Source organism: Symphalangus syndactylus, chromosome 4 (genome assembly GCF_028878055.3).
Source record: "Symphalangus syndactylus isolate Jambi chromosome 4, NHGRI_mSymSyn1-v2.1_pri, whole genome shotgun sequence".
NCBI lineage: Eukaryota > Metazoa > Chordata > Mammalia > Primates > Hylobatidae > Symphalangus > Symphalangus syndactylus.
In genome coordinates this window covers 21,606,706-21,630,420 of record NC_072426.2, presented here as the reverse complement: position 1 = coordinate 21,630,420, position 23,715 = coordinate 21,606,706, and the positions used below count along the sequence as shown (strand labels likewise).

Below are 23,715 nucleotides of genomic sequence, written 5' to 3'. Positions count from 1 at the left end.
TTAGCGTTCTCAAATGGGGAAAAAATGAGGAAGGAGAGAGTAGGTGTAGACTGTTAGGTAACGGGGGTACCTTAATGGCGCCGGTTCCGGATTCTTCTCCCCTCCTTGACCGGGCACTGTCTGAACCCGCCAAAGGAGGGCCAATCAGGAAGAAGCATCTCCCGCCATCCCTTGGGCCCGCCCCACGTAGGCCCAAGGGATATAAAACCCAGCACACTAGCAGCTCTCCCTCTCCTCTCCCCTCCCCTCCCCTCCCCTCCCCTCCCCTCTCTCTCCCCCGCACGACCTGACCTCTACCTCTCCAATAGAGATCTCTTGGCTGCCACAGGTGTCGTCTCTGACTAGCCTGTCGCCCTTCATTTTGGTGCCGTGACTGGGATCGGGATTCCCCACCTTTAGGTGGGACCCCGATCCCCTTCCCAGGCTCAGTCTAGACCTCCGGCCAGCCTTCACCCATTTTCCTGTTCACCGAGCTCTTCGCCCACCACCGGCCTCATCTCGGTAAGTTTTCCCCTCCCGGGCCTACCTCTCGGGCCAATCGCCAGACCCTAGCCGCTCCCGTGATGGACACATTTTGCCGGACGCCCTTACGGCAGTGGTAGGCCCCTATCATTCACTTCCGCCTCAGCCTGCAGGGAACGGGGTTTTCTCCCTCTCCTCCTCGCGTCTCTGGCCTGGGCCCCTCTCCTTCGCTCGTTAAAATCCTGGTACCAGGTGACCCACGGCCTCCCGCCTCTCAGAGGCTCCTCAGTCCTTCTGTTTCGGTGACGATGGATCCGGAGGCTCTGACTCGCTCCGCGGCAAGCAGCCAGCAGGGGGCGCCCTGCCTAGCTCGTCGCCGTCAATTCCTTCCTCTCTTATGGGAGGCTCTGCATCCCTGCCGGCCGACTCCCCGCTACAATGTCTTTTAAATAATTTGTCGGCCCTTGGCCTCGCCTCAGACATCAAACCAAAACACCTAATTAAATTGTGCACTCAAAACTGGCCCACCTATCCCCTAGACAACCAAAACAAATGGCCTCCTTATGGCTCTCTCGATCCTGATCTTCTTCGGGATCTCTACAACTATTGCATGCGAACAGGAAAATGGGTAGAGATCCCATATATTCACGGCTTCTTCCTCCTACGGGACACACCTAACCTCTGGCTCCCTTGCGAACCCCAACAGCTCCTTGCCGCTCTTAAACTACCAACCCCTCCCTCTGCCCCCGACTTCAACCCAACCGACGAGCCCCCCCCATACCACCACCCTCTGCCCCGCCTTCCGGCCTCCGGCCCAGATCAACCAGACGCCCCTCCCAGTGGCGCCTGCCCGCCCCCCACCAACTGCACCTACACCACTGCTCCTCCAAACTTCCCAGGCCCCGAAGGCTGGTGCAATGGCTCCCTACACAAGTCTATCAACTCTTCCACTGGTGGCCCCTGTGTTCCCGTCACTCTCTTTCCCCAACTCACCCTATTACCCTTCTCTGAAGGCTCATCAGCACACTGACACAAGAGAGCAGTTTTCCTACCATTCATTCTCGGGCTATCCCTCACCACCTCCCTACTAGGCTCAGGACTAGGGGCTGCCTCCCTAGGTTACAGCGTGTCTCAGTTTTCCGATCTCAAGATTCCGCTTTACAACGTCAAATCACATCCCTAGCAGGGGTAACACTTCAAACTGCTGAGCTCTAGATTTACTCACCGCTGAAAAAGGTGGTACTTGCATCTTCTTACAAACATTAAAACTTACATAACATTAGGAAGAAACTAATAGGGGCCAACTCGTCCCCATCATTGTGGGACACCCTAAAGACCCCCTCCTAGCCTGGATCCTCCCATTTCTAGGCCCTCTCATGCGTCCTCCTGTGCTCTCCTTCCGTGCCTTCTCAAATTCATGAGACAGCAAGTCTCATCCATCTCTAACCAAACCTTTAACCAGCTTCTCCTTAGACAGTATCAACTCCTAGCAACCAGCGAAGAAGCGGCTGACTCCAGAGACAGACTTTGAGCGCCATGTCTCGGTTCCACCAGTTCCTAGACGATCCCCGCAAAGACTGCTGGCTCATCACGGACCCCTCCCTGCCCCTTGGCTGGCTACAAGGAACATTCATGGACTTCACAACTGAGGAGGTGTTCACATACAGCGCCCTACTGCTTGGCCTTATGCTCCTGCTGTGCCCCGTACACAACCCCCACAGTCCTCCCATACCCCTCCCCACGACGCCCCCGCTCAGCAGGAAGTAGTCAGACGAACTACAATGCCCATTTCCCCACTTCTTAAGAAACAAAAAAGGGAGGAATGTTAGGTAACAGGGGTACCTTAATGGCGCCGGTTCCGGGTTCTTCTCCCCTCCTTGACCGGGCACTGTCTGAACCCGCCAAAGGAGGGCCAATCAGAAAGAAGCATCTCCCGCCTTCCCTTGGGCCCGCCCCACGTAGGCCCAAGGGATATAAAACCCAGCACACCAGCGGCTCTCTCTCTCCCTTCTTTTCTCTCTCTTCTCTTCTCTTCTCTCTCTCCCCAGTGCGACCTGACCCCTACCTCTCCAATAAAGATCTCTTGGCTGCCACAGGTGTCGTCTCTGACTAGCCTGTCGCCCTTCATAGACTATACCCATGTTACAGCATAGCACTGCTTCTGTGAGTATTTCCTGTTTCCCCCCAGGCATTTGAGTACCTGGGATATTATCACTTTAATTATTCTCCTTCCCCAATAATTAATTCCAATTCTTTTAATGGCAGTGGTGGTAACTTTATGACTTTAGGAGTTTCTAGGATCTTATTTCTATGTGTGCTTTTGTTTTTTGTTTAGAAAGAATGTGCTTTTCTTTTTTGTTTAGGATGAAAAATATTTTTTTTCTGGTGCTATGCGTGACACATATTGGGACTTCAGTAAATGTTTATAGAATGCGTTTGTAATAATTTCACTTCATGGTTTAACCCCCCTCCAGACTCTACTCTACCCAGACAGTCCCGTCATAAGAGTGAGCCCTTACTTTCACAAAAGAAAATTCAGAATTGGTATGCGGCTGAACAAAGGTAAATGAGTCAACATAGTCACTCAGAAGCACCATACAGTGTGTTCCCCAACACAGTTAAGAGGAGACAGGACCTGGGAGCTGCTGAGAAGTACTGAGGCTCCCATCTCAAGGGCCTTCAGTTACAAGCTGATGTCCTTAATGTATTTTCAGTATTTCACAAAGCCTGATGGAAGGTTTATATTTGCTATGATTAAGCTGAAGTAGGCTAAGATGTCAGATTTCTTACTGGAGTAATACCCAGCCTGGGTGACAGAGTGAGACCCTGTCTCAAAAAAAGAAAAAGAAATTGTCATTTAATAAGAAGAGGATAACTATGAATGAAACAAATTTAAACGGGGAGCTAGGAGGTCAGTTTAGGATATGAAAAGTTTGAGGTGGCTGTTGATTTCCTAAGTAGTGATATTGAATAGGCTATGTGCTCTAGATGTCTGGAGTTAGGAGAGAGGTATAAGTTGGAGATAGAAAATGGGGCCTTACTATTACTATTTTTTTGAGACAGGGTCTCATTCCATTACCCAGGCTGGAGTGCAGTGGCACAATCTTGACTCACTACAATCTCCGTCCCTCAGGTTCAAGCAGTTCTCGCGTGTCAGCCACCTGAATAGCCAGAATTGCAGGCGCACGCCACCACACCTGGCTAATTTTTGTATTTTTAGTAGAGATGGGATTTCCCCATGTTGGCCAGGTTGGTCTCGAACTCCTGAGCTCGAGTTATCCACCTGCCTCTGCCTTCCAAAATGCTGGCATTACAGGTGTGTGAGCCACCGTGACTGGCCACTTGGGGCATTATTAGCATATTAATAACACCGATGCCATGATTAGCCATATGGATAATGTTTAAAGCCGTAAGACTAGATGTATTACTTTGTTTTCACACTTTATAAAGAACTTCGCCGAGACTGGGTCATTTATAAAGGGAAGAGGTTTAATTGACTCGCAGTTTTGTATGGCTGGGGAGGTGTCAGGAAATTTACAATCATGGCAGAAAGTGAAGGGGAAGCAAGTACCTTCTTCACAAGGTACTTCACAGAAGAGAGGAGGGGAAGAGGAGGGAGAAAGAGAAGAGGGGGGAGAGGAGGGAAAGAGAGGGGCAAGAGGAGAGGAGGAGGAGAGGAGAGGAGAGGAGGGGTTGTTCTTGCATGGCTTAAGAAGGAATAGGATCTGGTGGGTGAGTAGCGACTGGTTTTAGATAGGAGTAAGAATAATTTGGACTTAACAGAATGAAAGGAAGACTGTATGGGCACAGATGTAGATTGATATGTAGAGGTGGTGGCGAGAGCTTAATTTTTTTTTTTAATGAGAAAACTTGTATTTGCATTTTCAGAGATAGTTTAGTAGAATACTGTCTTCAAAGCATGTTGTGGAGTGGGGTTGAAAGTTAAAGTGGCCCTTGGAAATTTGAAAAAATAATTTGAGGGCTGGGCACAGTGGCTCATGTCTGTAATCCCAGCACTTTGGGAGGCCAAGGCGGGTGGATCAACTGAGGTCATGAGTTCAAGACCAGCCTGGCCAACCTGGTGAAACCCTGTCTCTACTAAAAATACAAAAATTAGCTGGGTGTGGTGGCGGGCGCCTGTAATCCCAGCTACTCAGGAGGCTGAGGCAGGAGAATCACTTGAACCTAGAAGGTGGAGGTTGCAGTGAGCTGAGATCACGCCATTGCACTCCAGCCTGGGCAACAGAGCAAGACTTTGTCTCAAAAAAAAAATTTTGATTCTCATCTTATAGAATATCTGAATATACTTATTGCATAATTTATATGTCAATTAAGAAAGAATAATATATTTTATAATTGATTCAAGAAATGAAAAATTTCAGTGAAAATGTCCGGTTCTTTTGATTGTCTCTCTGATTCTCAGTGAGTCATTTAAATGCAATACTAACCAGAAGACAAAATTAACTCTGTGTAAAAAGCATGTTTACCTTTTAAAAACATTTCTTTGACTGGGCATGGTGGCTTGTGCCTGTAATCCCAGCTACTTGAGAGGCTGAGTCAGGAGAATTGCTTTAACCCAGGAGGCGGAGGTTGCAGTGAGCCGAGACCACGCCACTGGACTCTAGTCTGGGTGACAGAGCGAGACTCAGTCTCATTAAAAAAAAGGATTTTTTTTTTTTTGAGACAGAGTCTCGCTCTGTCACCCAGGCTGGAGTGTAGTGGTGTGATCATGACTCACTAGCCTCAACATCCCAGGCTGAAGTGATCCTTCCACTTCGGCCTCCCAGCCACGCCAGCTGGGACCACAGGCATGCACCACTTCACCCAGCTGGTTTTTGTATTTTTTGTAGAGACAGGGATCTCACTTTGTTGCCCAGGCTGGTCTTGAACTCTTGGGCTCAAGCAATCTCTCCAGCTTGGCCTCCCAAAGTTCTGGGATTACAGGCATGAGCCACTGCACCCGGTGGAAAAAAACTCTTAAACCTAGCACAAATTACAAAACTAGGTAACTTCTGAGTGTATCACTGGATAATAAACAAGATTAGTCACAGCATATGGAATATTTAAATCACCTGGGATGAATATCTTGCTATTATATTCTGATACTTTAACATCTGTGAAAGAAATTTTGCCCATTTTTATGTTTATTTCTTGATTATACTACCAGAGGTCTCTCTTGTTGCCATCTTGGTTTTGATGGGTTTTAGCCAGCTTCTTTACTGCAGCCCATTTTATCAGCAGGGTCTTTATGACCTGTGTCTTGTGCTGACCTCCTCTCTCATCTTGTGACCTGGAATGCCTTAAATGTCTAAAAACCAGTAGGTTTTAGCCTTATTTTACCCACCTCCTATTCAAGATGGAGTTGCTGTGGTTCACACGCCTCTGACACTCTTTCATTTTATCTTAACTCTGAAAGGTTGCCTCGTCTTTATCTTCTATAGCTTCGAGTGAATATTTCATTTCTATTATGTTGTTGTTAAAGAAAAATTATTCGGACGCTTGTTAAAACAGCAAGGAATACTTTATTCAAGGACTCTTGTGGTAGGGGTGGTATTAGTCTGCTAGAAGTGTAGACTGCTCAGGCTGCCATAATAAAATACCACAAACATTTGTATTCTGACAACAGAAATTTATTTTTTTCACAGTTTTGTAACCTGGATATCTGAGGTCAGTGTGTTACCGTGGTTAGGTTCTGATAAGAGCACTTTTCCTGGCTTGTAGATGGCTGCCTTTTCTCTGTGTGTTCACTTGGCCTTTCCATGGTGCAGGTACTTGGAGAGAGATCTATTTCTCTCTCTTCCTCTTATTATATGGCCACCAATCCTATCTGATTAGAACCCTACCCTTCCGACCTCACTTAATCTTAATTACCTCCTGAAAGCCCTGTAAGGCTTAAACATATGAATTCGGGGGGAACAAAATTCAGTCCATAGCAGTACTTTCATATCAAGGGGTATTGCAGTAGTGGGGAGAGATGGGCCTCAACTCCTGAATGTGGCAGAGACAGCTGGGGATTGTGAACCCAGAATATCTGAGACAGGTCCCAACCAATTTAGAAAGTTTATTTTGAAACCAATTTAGAAAGGTTAAGGATGCACCTGTGACACAGCCACAGGAGGTTCTGAGGACATGTACCCAAGGTGGTCAGGGCACAACTTGGTTTTGTATATTTTAGGTAGACATGAGACATCAATTAATTTGTGTAAGATGTACATTGGTTTCGTCTGGAAAGGTGGGTAAACTCAAGGCAGGGGGAGGGGACTTCGAAATCATAGGTAGATAAGAGACAAACTATTGCATTCTTTTGAGTCTCTGATTAGCCTTTCACAGAATACACAATTTACATGTGAGAGGAGGGTAGAGGAAATAATCTTATGCCCTAGTCTGGCTTAGTGAAACAATATGGTAGAAGAAGCAATGAGATATGCATTTGTCTCACATGAGCCTCAGCGGGATGATTTTGAATTCTGGCTGTCCTTCATCCACAAGGAATTTCCATGTGGGCAAATTGGGAGGGAGGTATGTAACTTTTTAAAAAATGTTTGTAGCTATGTTGTTTAGGAATAAAATGGGAGGCAGCCCTGCCTGACATAGTCCCCAGCTTGACTTTTTCCTTGGCTTAGTGATTCTGGGGTTCCAAGATTTTTTTCCTTTCACAGGATTTACAGCCAAGGAACAGAGCGAGTGGATCAGTGGATGGAAAATTATTCATGGAGACATCAAGGGCATAGAAAGTCTTGCCATACTGACTTAACAGGATTTTTGCTGAAGGCAGGTCAAGGACTTAGAGTGTTAATGGAAAAAGCAAACTGTAAAATATTTAAAGAGGTTTATTTGGAGCCAATATGAATGACTGTGGCCCAATGAACAGTCTCAAGAAGTCCTGAGAAAGTGTATGTGAGGCGGCTGGGTTATAATTTGGTTTTATACATTTTAGGAAGGCAGGAATTACAGGCGAAGACATAATACATGGAAGGTATATATTGATTCTGCCCCTGCCTGAAACCTGGGAAATCTCGAAGTGGGGGGATGGCGGAATGGGGAGCTTATGGGTCATAGGTGGATTCAAAGATTTTCTGATTGGCAGTTGAAAGAGTTAAGCTTTGTCTAAAGACTCGAAGTCAGTAGAAAGAAATGCTCAAGGTAAGATAAGGGGGATGTCAGCTGGGCGTGCTGGCTGAGGCTTGTAATCCCAGCACTTTGGGAGGCCAAGCCAGGTGGATCACTTGAGGTCAGGAGTTCAAGACCAGTCTGGCTAACATAATGAAACCTTGTCTCTACTAAAAAAAAAAGCAAAAATTAGCTGGGCGTTGTGCCAGGTGCCTGTAGTCCTAGCTACTCTAGAGGCTGAGGCAGGAGAATTGCTTGAACCCTGGAGGTGGAGGTTGCAGTGAGCCCAGATTGCCCCACTGCCCTCCAGCTTGGGCAACAGAGTGAGACTCTGTCTCAAAACAAAAAAAAGATCCATAGATGTTGAGGTTCTTATTATGTAGAGAAGCTTCATAGGTAGCAGGCTACAGAAAGAATGATGGTAAATGTCTCTTTTCATACCTTAAAAGATGTCAGCCATAGTTAATCTCTCGTAGATCCATCGTGGAAATGCCTGGCTGCATTAATTACTATGAAATTCTCTACAGTGCAAATTTCCCCCACAAAGGATAGCTTTGCAGGGCCATTTCAAAATATGTCAAAGAAATATATTTTGGGGTAAAATATTTTGATTTCCTTCAGGGTCTGCTATCTGGCATGTGATGCTATACCAGAGTCAGGTTGAAATGTGTCTTATTGCTGAATCTGTTTTGTCAGTCTTATGATCTCTATTTTAATGTTAATATTGGTCAGTTGTGCCTAAATTCCAAAAGGGAGGAGGGTATAATGAGGCATGTCTGACCTCCCTGTCTTGGCTGGGAATTCAGTTTTTCAAGTTCCTCTGGGTTTCCCCCATCCAAGAGGGATCCCCATTCAGTTGGTTAGGGGCTTAGGATTTTATTTTTGGTTTATGACATGAAAGGTGGGGGATTGGAACTGGATCAAGTATCGGGGTCAGGGAGTCTATCTAAATTGATTTAGCAGGATTCTTGCTAAAACTGGGCTGTGCAGGCCTGTCAGAGATAGAACGGAGTTAAGGCCAAGGTTGAGGCCTAGTTGAGGAGAGGCCTCAGAGGAGCCTAATTAAAGTTGATTGGTCAAGGAGAGAGTCTCGGCCAGGTGCAGTGGCTTATGCCTGTAATCCCAGTTACTCAGAAGGCTGAGGTGGGAGGATTGCCTGAGCCCAGGAGTTCCAGGCTGCAGTGAGCTATGATTGTGCCATTGCACTCCAGCCTGGGTAAAAAAGTGAGACCCTATCTCCTAAGCAGTTTCTTTTTTCTTTTTTTGGCGTACTCGTAATTGTTTTTGGTGTTTCTCATTCCAGAGTCTTCTCCAGAGAACAGGCTCTAGACTTCTCTTGGTAGGGGTGGTGGGGATTGGGGTGGGGGGGCAGTTTTTCCATCAATATGGAGTTTGTGTGGTTGGTGTTAGGAAATCTCTTTCTCAAAAAACTTTCACCTAGTTTTCCTTATTTTAGATTTCTTTTCACCCTTGTTCTGGAACCTTGTACTGAATTTCTTGTATCTTTTGAGGATTCTGTAGTATAATTTGGGTTGGTTTTCATGTTTTCGAATTCATGCCTTGGAATTCAGCTCTCTTGTGATTGCTGTTGATTGCCTCTCAACCGTTTGCTTTCCAAATTAGAAAATGCTTCTGTTTTCTCCTTTTTGCTTCTCTCCATCCTCATGGGCTGATGTATTTGTATAGAATCCCTGTACTGTAGATATAGGGCTTTGATGGAGCAATGTTAGCTGTGTGCCTTTAAATTTGTTACCTTAACTGGGAAGTCATAGCTAACAGTTGAAAATAGGAAAGTAGTTCGAAGTTTAATTTGCCATTCTTTTTTGGACTTTGGGAGTTTTGCTTTGCTGTGATTTTTCTTTTCTTTTTTTTCACTGTCACAAGTTTTACACACAGTGACTTCAGGTAATTTTCCCTAAATGATCCCTCCTGTCTATTCTGTAATTTCTGTTTGTATTTAAAATTACCACGACTATTGTCTTGAAACTGACTGGTGGCTTCAAACAAGGGATATAGTGGGGAAGGAAAGGGGAAAGGGGGAGGGGTATGACTAGTATCTTTTGGGTGCCAGTAGAACAGTGAGCTCAGTTTTATGTCACTTAATCCTCACAGCAGTTCTGAAAGGTAAGTGATATCCCACCATATGGATAAGGACAAAGATAAAAATCGAAGAGGTTAAATAACTTACTTAAGAGCTTGTCAGAAAGTGGTGGAGCTGAGTTTCAAGCCTAGGTTGTTGTTTTTTTTTTTTTTTTTTTCAGAGACAAGGTCTTACTCTGTCTCCCAGGCTGGAGAGCAGTGGCACAATGATAGCTTACTGCAACTTTGAACTCCTGGATTCAAGTCATCCTCCTTTCTCAGCCTCCTGAGTAGCCAGGACTACAGGGCTATGCCATCATTCCTGGCTAATATTTAAAATTTTTGATTTTTGTAGAGGTGGAGTCTTGCTGTGTTGTTCAGGCTGGTCTTGAACTCCTAGGATCAAGTGATCCTGCCACTTTGGCTTCTCAAAGTGCTTTTTTTTAAAATTAATTTTTTGTGTGTGTTGATACATAGTAGGTGTATATATTATGGGGTACATGAGATATTTTGATACAGGCGTACAGTGTGCCATAATCACATTGGGGTAAATGAAGTACCCAGCAACTCAAGGATTTATTCTTTCTTTGTGCCACAATGATCCAAGTATACTATTTTAGTTATTTTTAAATGACAGTAAGTTACTATTGACTGTAGTCACCCTCTTGTGCTATCAAGTACTAGATTTTATTCATTCTAACTATATTTTTGTACCCATTAACCATCCCTACTCTCCATCCCACTACCTTCCCAGCCTCAATTATCATTCTACTCCCTATCTTCATGAGTTCAATTGTTTCAGTTTTTTTTTTTTTTTTTTAGCTCCCGCAGATACGTGAGAACGTGAAGTTTTCCTTTCTCTGCCTGATGTGTTTCATTTAATGTGATGACCTCCAGTTCCATCCATGTTGTTGTAAATGACAGGATCTTTCTTTTTCATGGCTGAATAATACTCCACTGTATATATGCACCATGTTTTCTTTATTCATTCTTCTGTTCATGGGCACTTGGGTTGCTTCCAGATCTTGGCTATTGAGTATAGTGCTGCAGTAAAAATGCGAGTGCAGATATCTCTTCAATATACTTATTCCTTTCTCTTGAGTATGTTCCTAGCAGTGGGATTGCTGGATCATATGGTCATTACATTTTTAGTTTTTGGAGGAACCTCCAAACTGTTCCCCATAGTAGTTATATTAAATGGTTTTACAATTACAGTTTTAGAATATTCTGTGTACTTCTTATTACTAGTGAGTTTTGTGCCTTCAGATGATTTCTTCTTGCTCAGTAATGTCCTTTTCTTTTGGATTGATGCCACCTGGGAGGCAGGGCCTGGAGTCAAGAACCTTAGAAATCTACCTGCTGCTGTATTCTGAAGCTGAGCTGGCACCCAAGCCACAGACCAAGTTCTTCCCACTCTTTTCTCCTCTTTCCTTAAGCAAAGAGTCTCTCTCCATGGCCACCACCATCCCAGGCCCGTGGCAAGTACAGCTTGGCTACTGCTGATGTTCAGTCAAGGCCCAAGAGTTCTTCAGGCAGTTCGTGGTGGATGCTGCCAGTCCTGAATCTCCCACTTTAGAACAGTGGGCTCCCCTTTGGCCCAGGGCACATCCGGAAATGCCACCCAAGAGTCAAGGCCGGGGATCAGAGACCCCAGGAGCCCGCTTGGTGCTCGTTAACCCACTCTGGCTGAGCTGGTACCCAGGCTGCCAGACAAAGTCCCCCTTACTCTTCCCTTTCCTTTCCTCAGTCAGAGGCAGTCTCTCTCCATGGCCACCACAGCTGGGAATGTGCTGGGTCATACCTGAAGCTAGCATAGCTCTCAGTCTCACCTGTGACCCATGGTGAGTATTGCCTGGCTACCAGTGCTGACTGTTCAGGCCCCAGGGGCTCTTTAGTCAGCAGGTGATGAATACTGCTGGGACTGGGTTCTTCCTTTCAAATCAGTGAGTGGTCTTCTGCCCAGGATGTGTTTAGAAATGCCCAGGAGCTAGGGCCTGGAATGGTGGCCTCAGGACCTGCCCTGTTCTCTATTCTACTATGACTGAGTTGGTTGGTATCCAGGTTGCAAGACAAAGTCCCCTTTACCCTTCCCTCTTCTCCTCTCAAGCGGAGGGAAGGAGTCTTTAATAGAGCTGTGCATTGTACTCCTGGCTGCCCAGCTGGTGTTCTCACTAGGTCACAGGCTCCCCAAATCCAGTGGCTCTGAGCCTATCATAGCACCAGGACTTGCCCAGAAAATGCAGTCCTTGTGGTCTAGACTGCTTTTCAAGTTTATTTAGGACCCCAGAGCAATTTAGCCTGCAGTGGGGCTTGCTGAGATGAACTATTTGCCTCTGGCTAGGGCTTCTCTAAATGCTCTGTTTGTGAGCTCTCCCTCCCACAAGCCTGTAGATTCTCTCACCACACCACCATTGCTGCTGCCAAGGGGTGGGGAGAGAGAGGGTGGTGCTGAGAGTTGAAGACTGGTTTTGCTCCCCTATCCAGTGCCTCTTTCTTTGATGTGATGTTAAAACCAGGCACTGGTTTTAATTGGTACATTGCTCACCTGATTTTTTGTTCTTATGAAGATGCTTTTTTTGGGTGGATAGTTGTTCAATTTGGTGTTCCTGAAGGGGAAGTGATTGCTGGAGCCTTCTATTAAGCCATCTTGCTCTGTCTCCTTACCCTAAAGTGTTTTGATTACAAGTGTGAGCCACTGTTCCTGGCTGAGCCTAGGATTTGAAGATATTTCAGGATGAGCACAGTGGCTCACGCCTGTAATCCTAGCACTTTGTATGGTTGAGGTGGGTTGATTGCTTGAGCCCAGGAGTTCGAGACCTGCCTGGGCAACACAGTAAGACCCTGTATATAAAAAGATAAAAATTATAAAAATTAGCTGCATACACCTATGGTCCCAGCTACTTGGGAGGCTGAAATAGGAGAATGTCTTGAACATGGGAGGTCAAGGTTGCAATGTGCCATGATTGCATCACTGTACCACTGCACTATAGCCTGGGTGATAGAGAGACCCAGTCTCAAAAAAAAAAAAAAAAAAAAAAAAGAAAAAGATATTTCAATTCTTCTAAGTCTAGACCTGCTTTTATCTTCCAAAACTGTGTGAACAATTCATTCATTTACCAGTGAATATTGAGTTGCTTACTGTGTGCTGGGCCTCAGGGACACAGAGAGGAATAGTCCAAGTCCTGATGAAACAGAAATGAGATGATTAGGTTTACCTTTTGGTAGGATTACTAGTGATATGTGTGAAGTGGCACGAGTATAAGCAGGCAGCTGAGTTAATTACAGAAGTCCTGGTAAAAGATGATGTTCATTTTTCATTTGAACTAGGATGGTAGAGGAGATGCAGAGAAGGAGTTGGATTTGTGATGCCTATTGGAGGTAAAGCTGACAACATTAAGGAAGTGATATGAATTTGGAAGGAGCTCAAGGGATTGGGGATGATTTCGGGTTGGATTTGAAGGAGTGCTGTTAGTGCCTTCACTGATAGAAGGAAGAGCAAGCTGGAGTGGTAGACCATGGCAATAATAACACAATAATTATGTTACACCTATTAGATAATTCATGAAGAGGTGTCCGGTAGACAAGTAAACATCTGGGAACTCAATGGAGGTTTCGTCTAGAGCAACAACTTTGAGCATCACTTATACATAAATGGTATTTAAAGCCATGGGACTAAATATGATTAGGGAAAGAGTATAGATGTATGTGTGGTAATGTAAGTCTGAAGTAGTGGTATTGATTCACTTCTGTGAAGACTCTTCATCTAATTTGTCAACTTGGAATTATATATAAACCTGATGGCATTTGCTGGATAGGGAAAGCAACTCACTTTGTAGCCACTGCATAGACGACATTAACCAACAAGCAAGTTGCAAACATGCCAATAGTTAGCCGCTTTTGAATGAACTGTATGCCAAATGTCCTTGACTTTCATGAAACTACACCTGAGAGCATCCACATGAGGATCCCAGATTTGAGAATGCCACACAAAAGGAGGATTATGGTACATGAATCAGCTTTTCTTTTTAAATATAGATAAGTAGTGAAAAAATAAGTGCCTGTCAAGATGACACCTGGGATCATTCACCAGATGATTCATTGTTACATTTTAGTCTCATAGCATCCAGGCTAATAAAACAAAATATTTTGCATGTCATGGATTGTTTTGGCTACTCTTTATAGACAGAATTATGAATGTTAAATCTCAGAATGCTAAGTGTGAAAGAAACCATACAGGGATAATGGAAAAATTAGGTTAGAATTCACATTAGGCAAAAACTGGAAACAATCCAAATGTTCGTCAACAGAGCAATAGGTGAACAATTGTGGTATAGTCTATTCATTGGACTAGTACACACAACAAGGTTAAATATGTTGAAAGCAAAAGCATTTTGTTGAATGAAAGCCAGACACCAAAGAATACGTACCGTATGATGTCACTTATATGACGTTCAGGAATAGGCAGAAACTAACAGAACAGTAGGAATGCCCATGGGGAATGGTTATTGACCAAAAGGAGTCATGAGACAACTGTTTTGTTTTAGAAACAGGGTCTCGTTCTGTCACCCAGAATGAATTGCAGTGATACAGTCATAGCTCACTGTAGCCTCAAGCAGTCCTCCTGCCTCGGCCTCCCAAAGTGTTGGCATTCTAGGCATGAGCCACCACTCGTGACCTTGATTGGAGTGTTTCATAAATGGCTATATCCATTTGTCCATATTCATCAACTTGTATATTTAGATTTGTACATTTCACTGTATGTCAGTTTTACCTCAGTGGAAAATAAGAAAACAACAAAAATGGCATGTTGAGTAGTTCCGTGAGGATGAGCTTCGGGAGCAGGTCAGTCCATTCTCAGAGAGTGAGGGAACGTTTCCCAGAGATAATAATCTCTCTTTTTATCCTTTTACTTCCACAGTTGACTTATTTTTTTCAACTCTTAGCTACCTCCCCACAATAATATCTATTCCTATGACTATTTAATTTATTGTGCAAATGCAGAATACTTGAGGTAGCAAAAGGGAGTGCTGTTATAAATTACACTCAACTGGTAAAAACTATCATTGTTTGCTTCTATTCTAGTCAGAGGGTTGTACTCTACTGCAGTCATACCTGAAGGAAGGCAGTAGTAGAGCAGGTGTACCTGAGGGTGGAACAACCTCTGCTTGGCCTCATCTAAAAGTAGATAAAGGGGGCCGGGTGCGGTGGCTCACGCCTGTAATCCCAGCACTTTGGGAGGCCGAGGCAGGCAGATCACGAGGTCAGGAGATTGAGACCATCCTGGCTAACACGGTGAAACCCCATCTCTACTAAAAATACAAAAAATTAGCCGGGTGTGGTGGTGGATGCCTGTAATCCCAGCTACTCGGGAGGCTGAGGCAGGAGAATGGCATGAGCCTGGGAGGCGGAGCTTGCAGTGAGCCAGGATTGTGCCACTGCACTCCAGCCTGGGTGAGAGAGTGAGATTCCATCTCAAAAAAAAAAAAAACAAAAAAAACAAAACAAAAAAAAGTAGATAAAGTGGGCAGAGTTCAGCAAGATGCAAAGGAGGAGGTTGGGGATTTTATGTGGCAGGGGTAGATGTGTTTGTTAGTTGGGATTTACATGTGAACTTTTGAAAAAGATACGTTATTTGTTTTATATATATTTTGAAACTGATTCATGTTGCTGTGTCTGTTCCTTTGAAACAGGTGACAGTGGATAGTGGAAACAGGAGATCGTGGATCCTCCTTCAAAAATGGAGGATGGAAAGCCCGTTTGGGCGCCACACCCTACAGATGGATTTCAGATGGGCAACATTGTGGATATTGGCCCTGACAACTTAACAATTGAACCCTTGAATCAGAAAGGCAAGGTGAGTTTCTCAGAAAGATGTTGAAATATGATTTCTTTCAAAAATAGGTGTTTTTTTTCACAAGAGTTAGGTCTGTCTTCTTAATGAAGTAGATATTTGGGAAAGCATATTGCTGGTGAGTCTGTTTTCTCCTGACTTCTTTGATTAAATCAGAGGTATGTGCTCTAGGGAAAAAATGGTGCCCTATGATAAAATCAGATGGGAATTTAGTGAGCCTTTCATTCTTTGTTTTTTTCACATCCCTTTGATCATCCAGTTCTTAGCCTTTCATTCTTAAGAACTAGCTATATGATAAAATCTAAACAATAATGACATTTTAATTTCTTGTGCCACATTACTAAAGTTATTAGTGTGTCTGTGATCGACATGTCACAAAGTAAAAATATGAAAAGTGAATGTGGGGATATCAGATTTTGCTTTTTTGCCTTAGCTTCTATTATAAAGTCTTTTTTTTAAAGTTTTTTGTTCACTTAAAATTATTGCTATCATTTTTGTGATAGATGCTTTAATTCTGTACACATGGTATTTATTTCTTTGTATGCTTAGACATAAACTAGACAGCATTACAAAATGAAAGTCTGAGGGAAAAGTGACTAGGAGTTGTGACTTGTTTACAGAGAAGGCATCATTGTAAATACCTGTTTCAGTCTTCATGGAGGCTGATACAGTCTGTTTTTGTGGAACTTCACTCCATTCTCAGAGAGTGAGGGGAAGTTTTCCAGAGGAAACAATCTCTTTTTATTCTTTTGGTTCCACAATTGATTTATTTTTCAACTCTTAGCTATCTTAGCACAGTAATATCTATTCCCATGATAGATGTCCACAATTTTTAGTTTAATGAGTATGCCTGTTAAACAGTTCTTCTGACTAAATTAAATTTGTAGATGTCATTTCTGTTTACTTTAGACTGAAAATGTTCATGAATAATTTATATTCTATGATACATGGCTAACTAATGCCATATGACTACCATCCTTCTGGGAACTTAGAAAAACAAGGTGGATCTCTCATGAGGTCTTTTCACAGAGAAAACTATTCTGTTACTGTAAACAACCCAGGAACTGAAATGCATAATGTATAATGTGCCATGTTAGAGGAGGCCAATTAAAGATACCCTCAGGACAGGAAAGACAAAGTATTTCTGGTTTTTCCTCTTATTAACAGGTACCTATTTGTACTTACAATTCAGTACATGTTTAAAAAAATAAGCTCAATTACTTTACGTATTTGAAGGCTTTTGATTTTTGTTTAACATATTTTATAAGCACAGTAAATCAGAAGACCAAAATGAAATTGAGAGCGTATTTCCTAGGTGTTTATATATAGTTGTTATGTATATTTTATTGTATTCACAGGTGACAAAACAATTCAGTTCAATTATAGAAGAAACTTGATTTAAGAGGATACACTTTTTCATATTTTAAATATTTTAATATACTTTACACTGTGCCTTATTAATATTATTCAGGTACATATGTAGAACCAATAAAAACTGTTTACATTAGGGAGTGATATAAATTTCATGGATCTGTAGATAATTCTGTGAACTAAAGTGTACGTTTTTTCCACAAAAATTTTTTTGAGGATTAACAAGTTCTCAGAGGTTACCTTTAATCTTAATTTTCCTCCCTACTTTCTGATCAGGGTCTTAATAAACATACTGCCGTAATAACCAGACAGTTAAAAAGATCCTTAAGAGAAGCAATCTTTTGCTTAGCTCATTCATTGCCTAGAGATCATCAGCTTCGAAGTAATTATTAAGGAATTAAGTACATAAAGGGGTGGACTGGTCATGCACACCTTTGTGCAGTGTGTGCGCAGTGGAAGTACAGTGGAAGTGTAGATGAGGAAGTGAGGAACATGTCTTGATAGCAATGGCTTTTCAAGGTTTTTGTTTGTGACCCATAGTAAAATAGATTTCACATTGCATTAGGTATGTGTATTATGTGTGTGTGTGAATTTATAACAAATTAATTTTACATTTCAACAACTGTGTGTGTAGTGTTTGTGTGTGTTTACTTATAAATGAAACAGTTGGTCAGAAGAAACATTCTTAGCACATGGTATGCATTCTAATAATTTCTAATAACTTTTATTCTTTTAAAAATGCTGTTTTAGGCTAGGTGCAGTGGCTCATGCCTGTAATCCTAGAACTTTGGGAGTACAGAGGGAGGATTGCTTGAGCTCAGGAATTTGAGACTAGCCTGGGCAACATAGTGAGACCTCATCTCTACAAAAAATTTAAAAAATTAGCTGGGTGTGGTGGTACATGCCTGTTTTAGCTACTCTGGTGGCTGAAGTGCACTTAAGCCAGCAGGTCAAGGCTGCAGTGAGCCGTGATTGTGCCACTGCACTCTAGCCTGGGTGACAGAGTGAGATCCTGTCTCAAAAAAAAAAAAAGAAAACTATTTTAATTTACTAAATTGGTTTCATATTCTGTATTTGCAGCAGTGGTAAGAAGCCACTCTGAAGCCTTGTAGGCTGAAGCCCTAAATTTATGGCATAGAAGGGTCTGCATTTTCTTTTCCCTGTCTGCTTTGCTGGTCTTATGTTTTGTCAACCAAGTCTCCCTTCATACTCTTACTCTTGTGTGCCTCTTTCATCTTCTCTTCTGCAAGTATTAAGTCCTTACCATACCCCAGGTGATGTTATGTGCTTTGTATCATTGCTCACATTGCTCCTGCCTGGAGTGCCACTATCCATACCCACTCTTTATTTTATTTAATTTTTTTTTTTGAGTCGGAGTTTTGCTATTGTCGCCCAGGCTGGAGTGCAGTGGCGTAATCTTGGCTCACTGCAACCTCTGCCTCCCGGGTTCAGGCGATTCTCCTGCCTCAGCCTCCCAAGTAGCTGGGATTACAGGTGCCCCACCACCATGTCTGGCTAATTTGTTGTATTTTTAGTAGAGATGGGGTTTCATCATGTTGGCCAGGTTGTTCTCAAACTCCTGACTTCAGGTGATCCACCTGCCTGGGGCTCCCAAAGTACAGGGATTACAAGTGTGAGCCACCGCACCTGGCCAATCTCCATATCCTTTTGCTTAGAAAATACTTATTTTTCCTTTAAGAGTCTGATTGAGGTCACCTTGTTTATGAAATTTTTCTACAGATACCCAGTCTGTGCCTCCCCTCCATTCGGTAGAATTGACTGTTGACTACTTTTTCCTTTGAGGAGTGGTGTAAATTCTTAGCTTTCCTTTAATCTTTATTGGAGATAATTGTTTACTTTGTCTCCCCCTCCCTACTAGACTATGTAATCTTCTCAAGTGCAGGGGCTATTTTATTCTGTCATTAGAGCTTGATGCTTTGTATTTGACTTGTGGTAGGTGATTAATGCTGAGTGATCAAGATATGTTTTTAGCAGAAAAAAGCCTCCTTCCTCTAAGAGAAAACAATTAATGAAACATTTTCTCTTTAAGGAGAGAGGAAGATGGGGCTGGTGGTAATTTAAGGAATAAAGAAGGAGGGAGAGAAAACACCTTTCAGGACTCCCTGCTGGCCTTTTTAGCCTGCTCTTAACTTTCTCATTCCAGCAACTCTTTATCATTGGCCTCCCCTCATCCCCACTGCCCTCATCATCTAACTTCTTAGAACGTTTTTAATTTGACATGGCTGCTAACAGGCAGAGCTAAACCCTGAAGTCTGGGGAGCCCGTAACCCTCTTGCCATGGCTGTGAAAGTTGGGCACATACACATATGACATTAGCAGTTATTTCTGAATGCATTTTCCTATAGAATCATTATTATAAATTGTGGATTGTTTTATATTACCATTGATATACTTAATGCACATTATGGGTTAATTTTGCTTTTGTGGCCAGTCCTACAAACTTTTCCACATTTATAACGTTAACAACATGTGTACTGGGTTCCAAATAATTAACTTCCAGAGTTTTTATGGCATAACAATTTTCTACATTGGGTGTGACTTACAACTGAAGTAGTCCCAGCAGTGTGGATTTTACTCTTTATAGTTGTAGCTTTACACACACACACACACACACACCCCTATAAATATTATTTTAAAATAATTGAATCATTTTTCCCTGCAGTTTTCTTTGATACAATTAGAAACTTCAGCCACAAGAGTAATTGTAATTGTTTGAGAAGTACTTTATCAGCTTATAAATAACTGTGAGAATGGCATGGATTAAAATTTAATTCTCTTTGGATGTCATTTGAGATCATTTGTTCTCTCTTACGAGATGTTATCTTAATTCTGCATTGTCTACTGTAGCATTTAAGTGATAAAATAAATATAAGTATTCATGGATACTTGTAATTTTACAGACGAAATATTTTTGAGTACTTTTTATATTTCTGACAGATTTTTGTACAGGAGTTTGTGTCAAATATTTTTTACTGAAACAATAGCTATTAATATAACCCTCTGGTTATATCTGATTGAATGTTACTTTTTTCTGTCTTTTTTTTTTTTTTTGAGATGGAATTTTTTTCTGTCTTTTTTTTTTTTTTTGAGATGGAATTTCACTCGTCTTCCAGGCTGGAGTGCAATGGCATGATCTCGGCTCACTGCAACCTCCACGTCCCAGGTTCAAGGGATTCTCCTGCCTCAGCCTCTCTGGTAGCTGGGATTACAGGGTACCGCATCACGCCCGGCTAATTTTTGTATTTTTAGTAGAGACGGAGTTCTACCATGTTGGCCAGGCTAGTTTCAAACTCCTGACCTCAGATGATCCACCCGCCTCGGCCTCCCACAGTGTTGGGATTATAGGCATGAGCCACTGTGCCTGGTCACTTTTTCCTTTTTTAAAACACTGAAATTGCTGTATCTACCACATTAACATTTTATTTAAAAAAATTGTTAAATAGCATATGTATGTAAATTTAATATTAATATACCTCTTTTTTTGTCCTTCTCTAGGTGTTAGAGCCTAGGATACTTACTTACTGATTTTTATTGTTGATTTCTTGTCCACAGTAATAGTAGATAATATTTTTGAGTAAAGTTATTGTTCTGTTTTGGGGTTAATGACTTGTTAAATAGTAGGATCTGTATTATATTTTAATAAAGAGCATATTGTTGCCACTATTACAGTGTATGCAACCAATTAAGCCCTTCTATTGTTCTTACTATTTAAAAGCCTTGAGTTTAATGAGCATTTGTTTTGTTTGTTAGACATTTTTGGCTCTCATAAACCAAGTGTTTCCTGCAGAAGAGGACAGTAAAAAAGATGTGGAAGATAACTGTAAGTACCAAGTTAAAAATTAACTCTCTGCACAGAAAAGGAAACTGTTCTTTTAAAAAAATAAATTAGTGGTTATATTACTGATACACTATGCTGGTTCAGAAACAATCTAGTCTTTTGACACGAATGTTCATGTGAATGAAGGAACTCGAGTCCTCCATGTTGTCTCACATTTGCATTTTGGTGAAAGAGTCTTGAGTGTTCTTTTGGTGTTATTTGAGTTGCATAAATGTGGGGAATGGTAATTACTGTGAGGCTTGAACTAAAGGTCTCTTGTTAACAGTTTTGAAAGTTATTGAACCTTATCTAGAGTCAGGTGGTTTTTATAGTAGTATATGTGGTTCAGTAATTTGGAAGTTGAGTCAGTAGGAGTCATTTAACATCACCGTTTGAAGCAAACCTGCATTTAAAAAAATTCTATATAATTACAAATTGAAAAATTAATTTCAGAACGATTATATTAAAACACAGCATTAATTTGACTTATAACATCTTGGCATGTTTGATGAAAAAAGGCCTTCTCGATGGAACAGGCCAATGTTTATTCTTACATTTTTAAGATTTAGCAGTAATCATTTCATATTGGGGGCAGCAGTGTTAACAATTATGTACACTTGTCATGGATTTCATTAAAGGTACTTGACACTAACAACTCTCCATTTAACAAAAAAAGGTAGTGTTAACAATTATGTACAGTTGTCAAGGTACCTAATACTAAAAACTCTCCATTTGAGAAGAAAAGGTAAGAGAAAGGAATAGATTTGTTATTACTGATTTTCTCTGGACACATTTGAGTAAGCCTATAAAACCCCCATATGTAGAATGGTGGCAGCATAGAATAGTGGGAGTAATGGGGAGCCATGGACTGTAACTGTAGAGTTAGGCAAGCCTAAATTCTGATTCTGACTATGTTATTAGGAGGCTGTCTGCTCATGGGCATTTCGTCTCTCTTCTGAAATTCTCATCTGTAGAATGGAAGTAATGTGTATGTTGTATGATCAGAGATGATATAAAGTGCTTTGCACAGTGTCTAATGACTCTTAATAAACGGTAGCTGTTTTTATTAGGTGCAAGAGGTTGAGGAAAAAAATGTAGAATTCCCTTCCTTTCCAAAATTGCTGGAGAGTTTGTCTGATTAAATAATACATTTTTGAATAACAATCAGAATAAAATAATAAGGAATGAGACTATACCATATCTAAAATACAAATTTTTGTTCTGTTAAAACTTGCTAGGGTATGCAGAACTAGGAATCAGTCCTTTTCATTTATTAATGCGTATGTCTCTAAATGTAACAAATGGTTTTGAATAGTTTTTAATCCATTTCTTAAATTAATATTTTAAAACATTCTCTCTCCATTTGCTTTGTCTTGCTCTGCTTGTCTAACTTTTAAATTTTTGCAACCTTGGTATTTGCTGCCTCTTGCAGGTGGTTTCCTTGGTGCTGCCAGATGGCAGCAATGTTAATGTGTGGGTGTTAACTATTCTCATAAGATAGTAGCCCATCCCTACTGAAGACCCTTTTCTGAAACCACATTATTAACACAACTTTGGTTGTTGAGTTTAGAATGTAGGGTTTCCAGCTGCAGTGGTTCTGTCACTTAGTACTTTCATCTGAGGCATGCCACCATACCACTGTCCTCTGCTGAATGACACACTGTAACACAAAGCTATAGTGGTAGCTTTGTGTTATACACTTGCACACACACACACATGCACACACACACAGGGTCTCACATGCATATTTCTAAAATTCTTTTCTTCTTTATATTATGGTAATGTGAAGATTAAATGATCGATGCCTGTAGAGAGTGTTCTGAAGTTTGTGTTGAAGGTTCTACTGAAACAGAGGCATGTGAAGTCTTTTTTTTTTTGTTTAATGGAGGAGGCAGGGACAATGATGAAGATATTTCACTCCCACCCCACTATGTGTTGTCTTTTAATAGTGCCTTAACAGTGTAGCAACATTTATTACCTACTTTTAGGTCTAAGTTTTTTTTTTTTTTTTTTTGAGACAGTCTCGCTCTGTCACCCAGACTGGAGTGCAGTGGCGTGATCTCAGCTCACTGCAACCGTCGCCTCCCAGGTTCCAGCAGTTCTTCTGCCTCAGCCTCCCGAGTAGCTGTGACTACACGTGGGCACCACAATATCCAGCTAATTTTTGTATTTTTAGTAGAGATGGGGTTCACTACGTTGGCCAGGTTGGTCTCAAACTCCTGACCTCAGATGATCTGCCTGCCTCGGGCTCCCGAAGTGCTGGGATTATAGGCGTGAGCCACTGCACCGAGCTATAGCTCTGAGTTTTCTATGTGAAGGGTTTTATATGTAGAAATTAGTATGTTAATTTTGCTGTTTGACTGTCGGTTATTGTCACAAGAATAGAAAATCGGGCATTTGAAGTCAGTAATGAAAAGGAAAATAATAGCATTTTTCCATGCTGATTTTGAGCCACTATGACTTTCATGGCACATAATGTTCTTCGTGAATTATTGTCTATTAGATGTTGAGAATAATAAAGTACAGAGTATAAAATTGGAAAGAAACCGGGTGCAGTGGCCCACTCCTGTAATCCCAGCACTTTGGGAAGCTGAGGCGGGTGATCACCTGAGGTCAGGACTTTGAGACCAGCCTGGCCAACATGGTGAAACCCTGTCTCTACTAAAAGTACAAAAATTAGTTGAGCATGGTGGTGGGCGCTGGTAATCCCAGCTACTCGGGAGGCCGAGGCAGGAGACTACCTTGAACCCAGGAGGTGGAGATTGCAGTGAGCTGAGATCACGGCTATTGCACTACAGCCTGGATGACAAGAGTAAAGCTCCGTCTCTAAATAATAAATAAATAAAATTGGAAAGAGTTCTAAAAGTTGCCTCAGTCTCTTTTTCAGTAATGGAATGACTTCTACAACAACATAGATTTAGAATTGATTGACTTCTGTGTTTAAGTTGTTTGTGGGTTCCTTTTTTCTTTTAGTGAGCCAGAGCTGTAATGATTAAGCAGGATC

The 23,715-nt window shown here is 41.9% G+C and overlaps 1 protein-coding gene across 7 annotated transcripts in view; it reads left to right on the top strand.

Annotated features, from left to right (window-relative positions):
- The first annotated feature begins 309 nt into the window (after nucleotides 1-309).
- Nucleotides 310-23,715, top strand: part of MYO6 (myosin VI) — a 107,136-nt gene continuing 83,730 nt past the window's right edge. For 4 of the 7 annotated variants that reach the window (XM_063637859.1, XM_063637858.1, XM_063637857.1 and 1 more), the window contains exons 1-3: nucleotides 2,937-3,024; nucleotides 15,342-15,505; nucleotides 20,645-20,714. In XM_063637859.1, the coding sequence (XP_063493929.1) occupies nucleotides 15,389-15,505; nucleotides 20,645-20,714 (187 nt within the window). In that variant the 5' untranslated portion in view covers nucleotides 2,937-3,024; nucleotides 15,342-15,388. Of the gene's footprint in view, nucleotides 502-1,924; nucleotides 2,626-2,936; nucleotides 3,025-15,341; nucleotides 15,506-20,644; nucleotides 20,715-23,715 lie in introns of those variants that run through there. The other 3 variants (XM_063637860.1, XM_063637855.1, XM_055274213.2) reach the window with 3 other exon arrangements.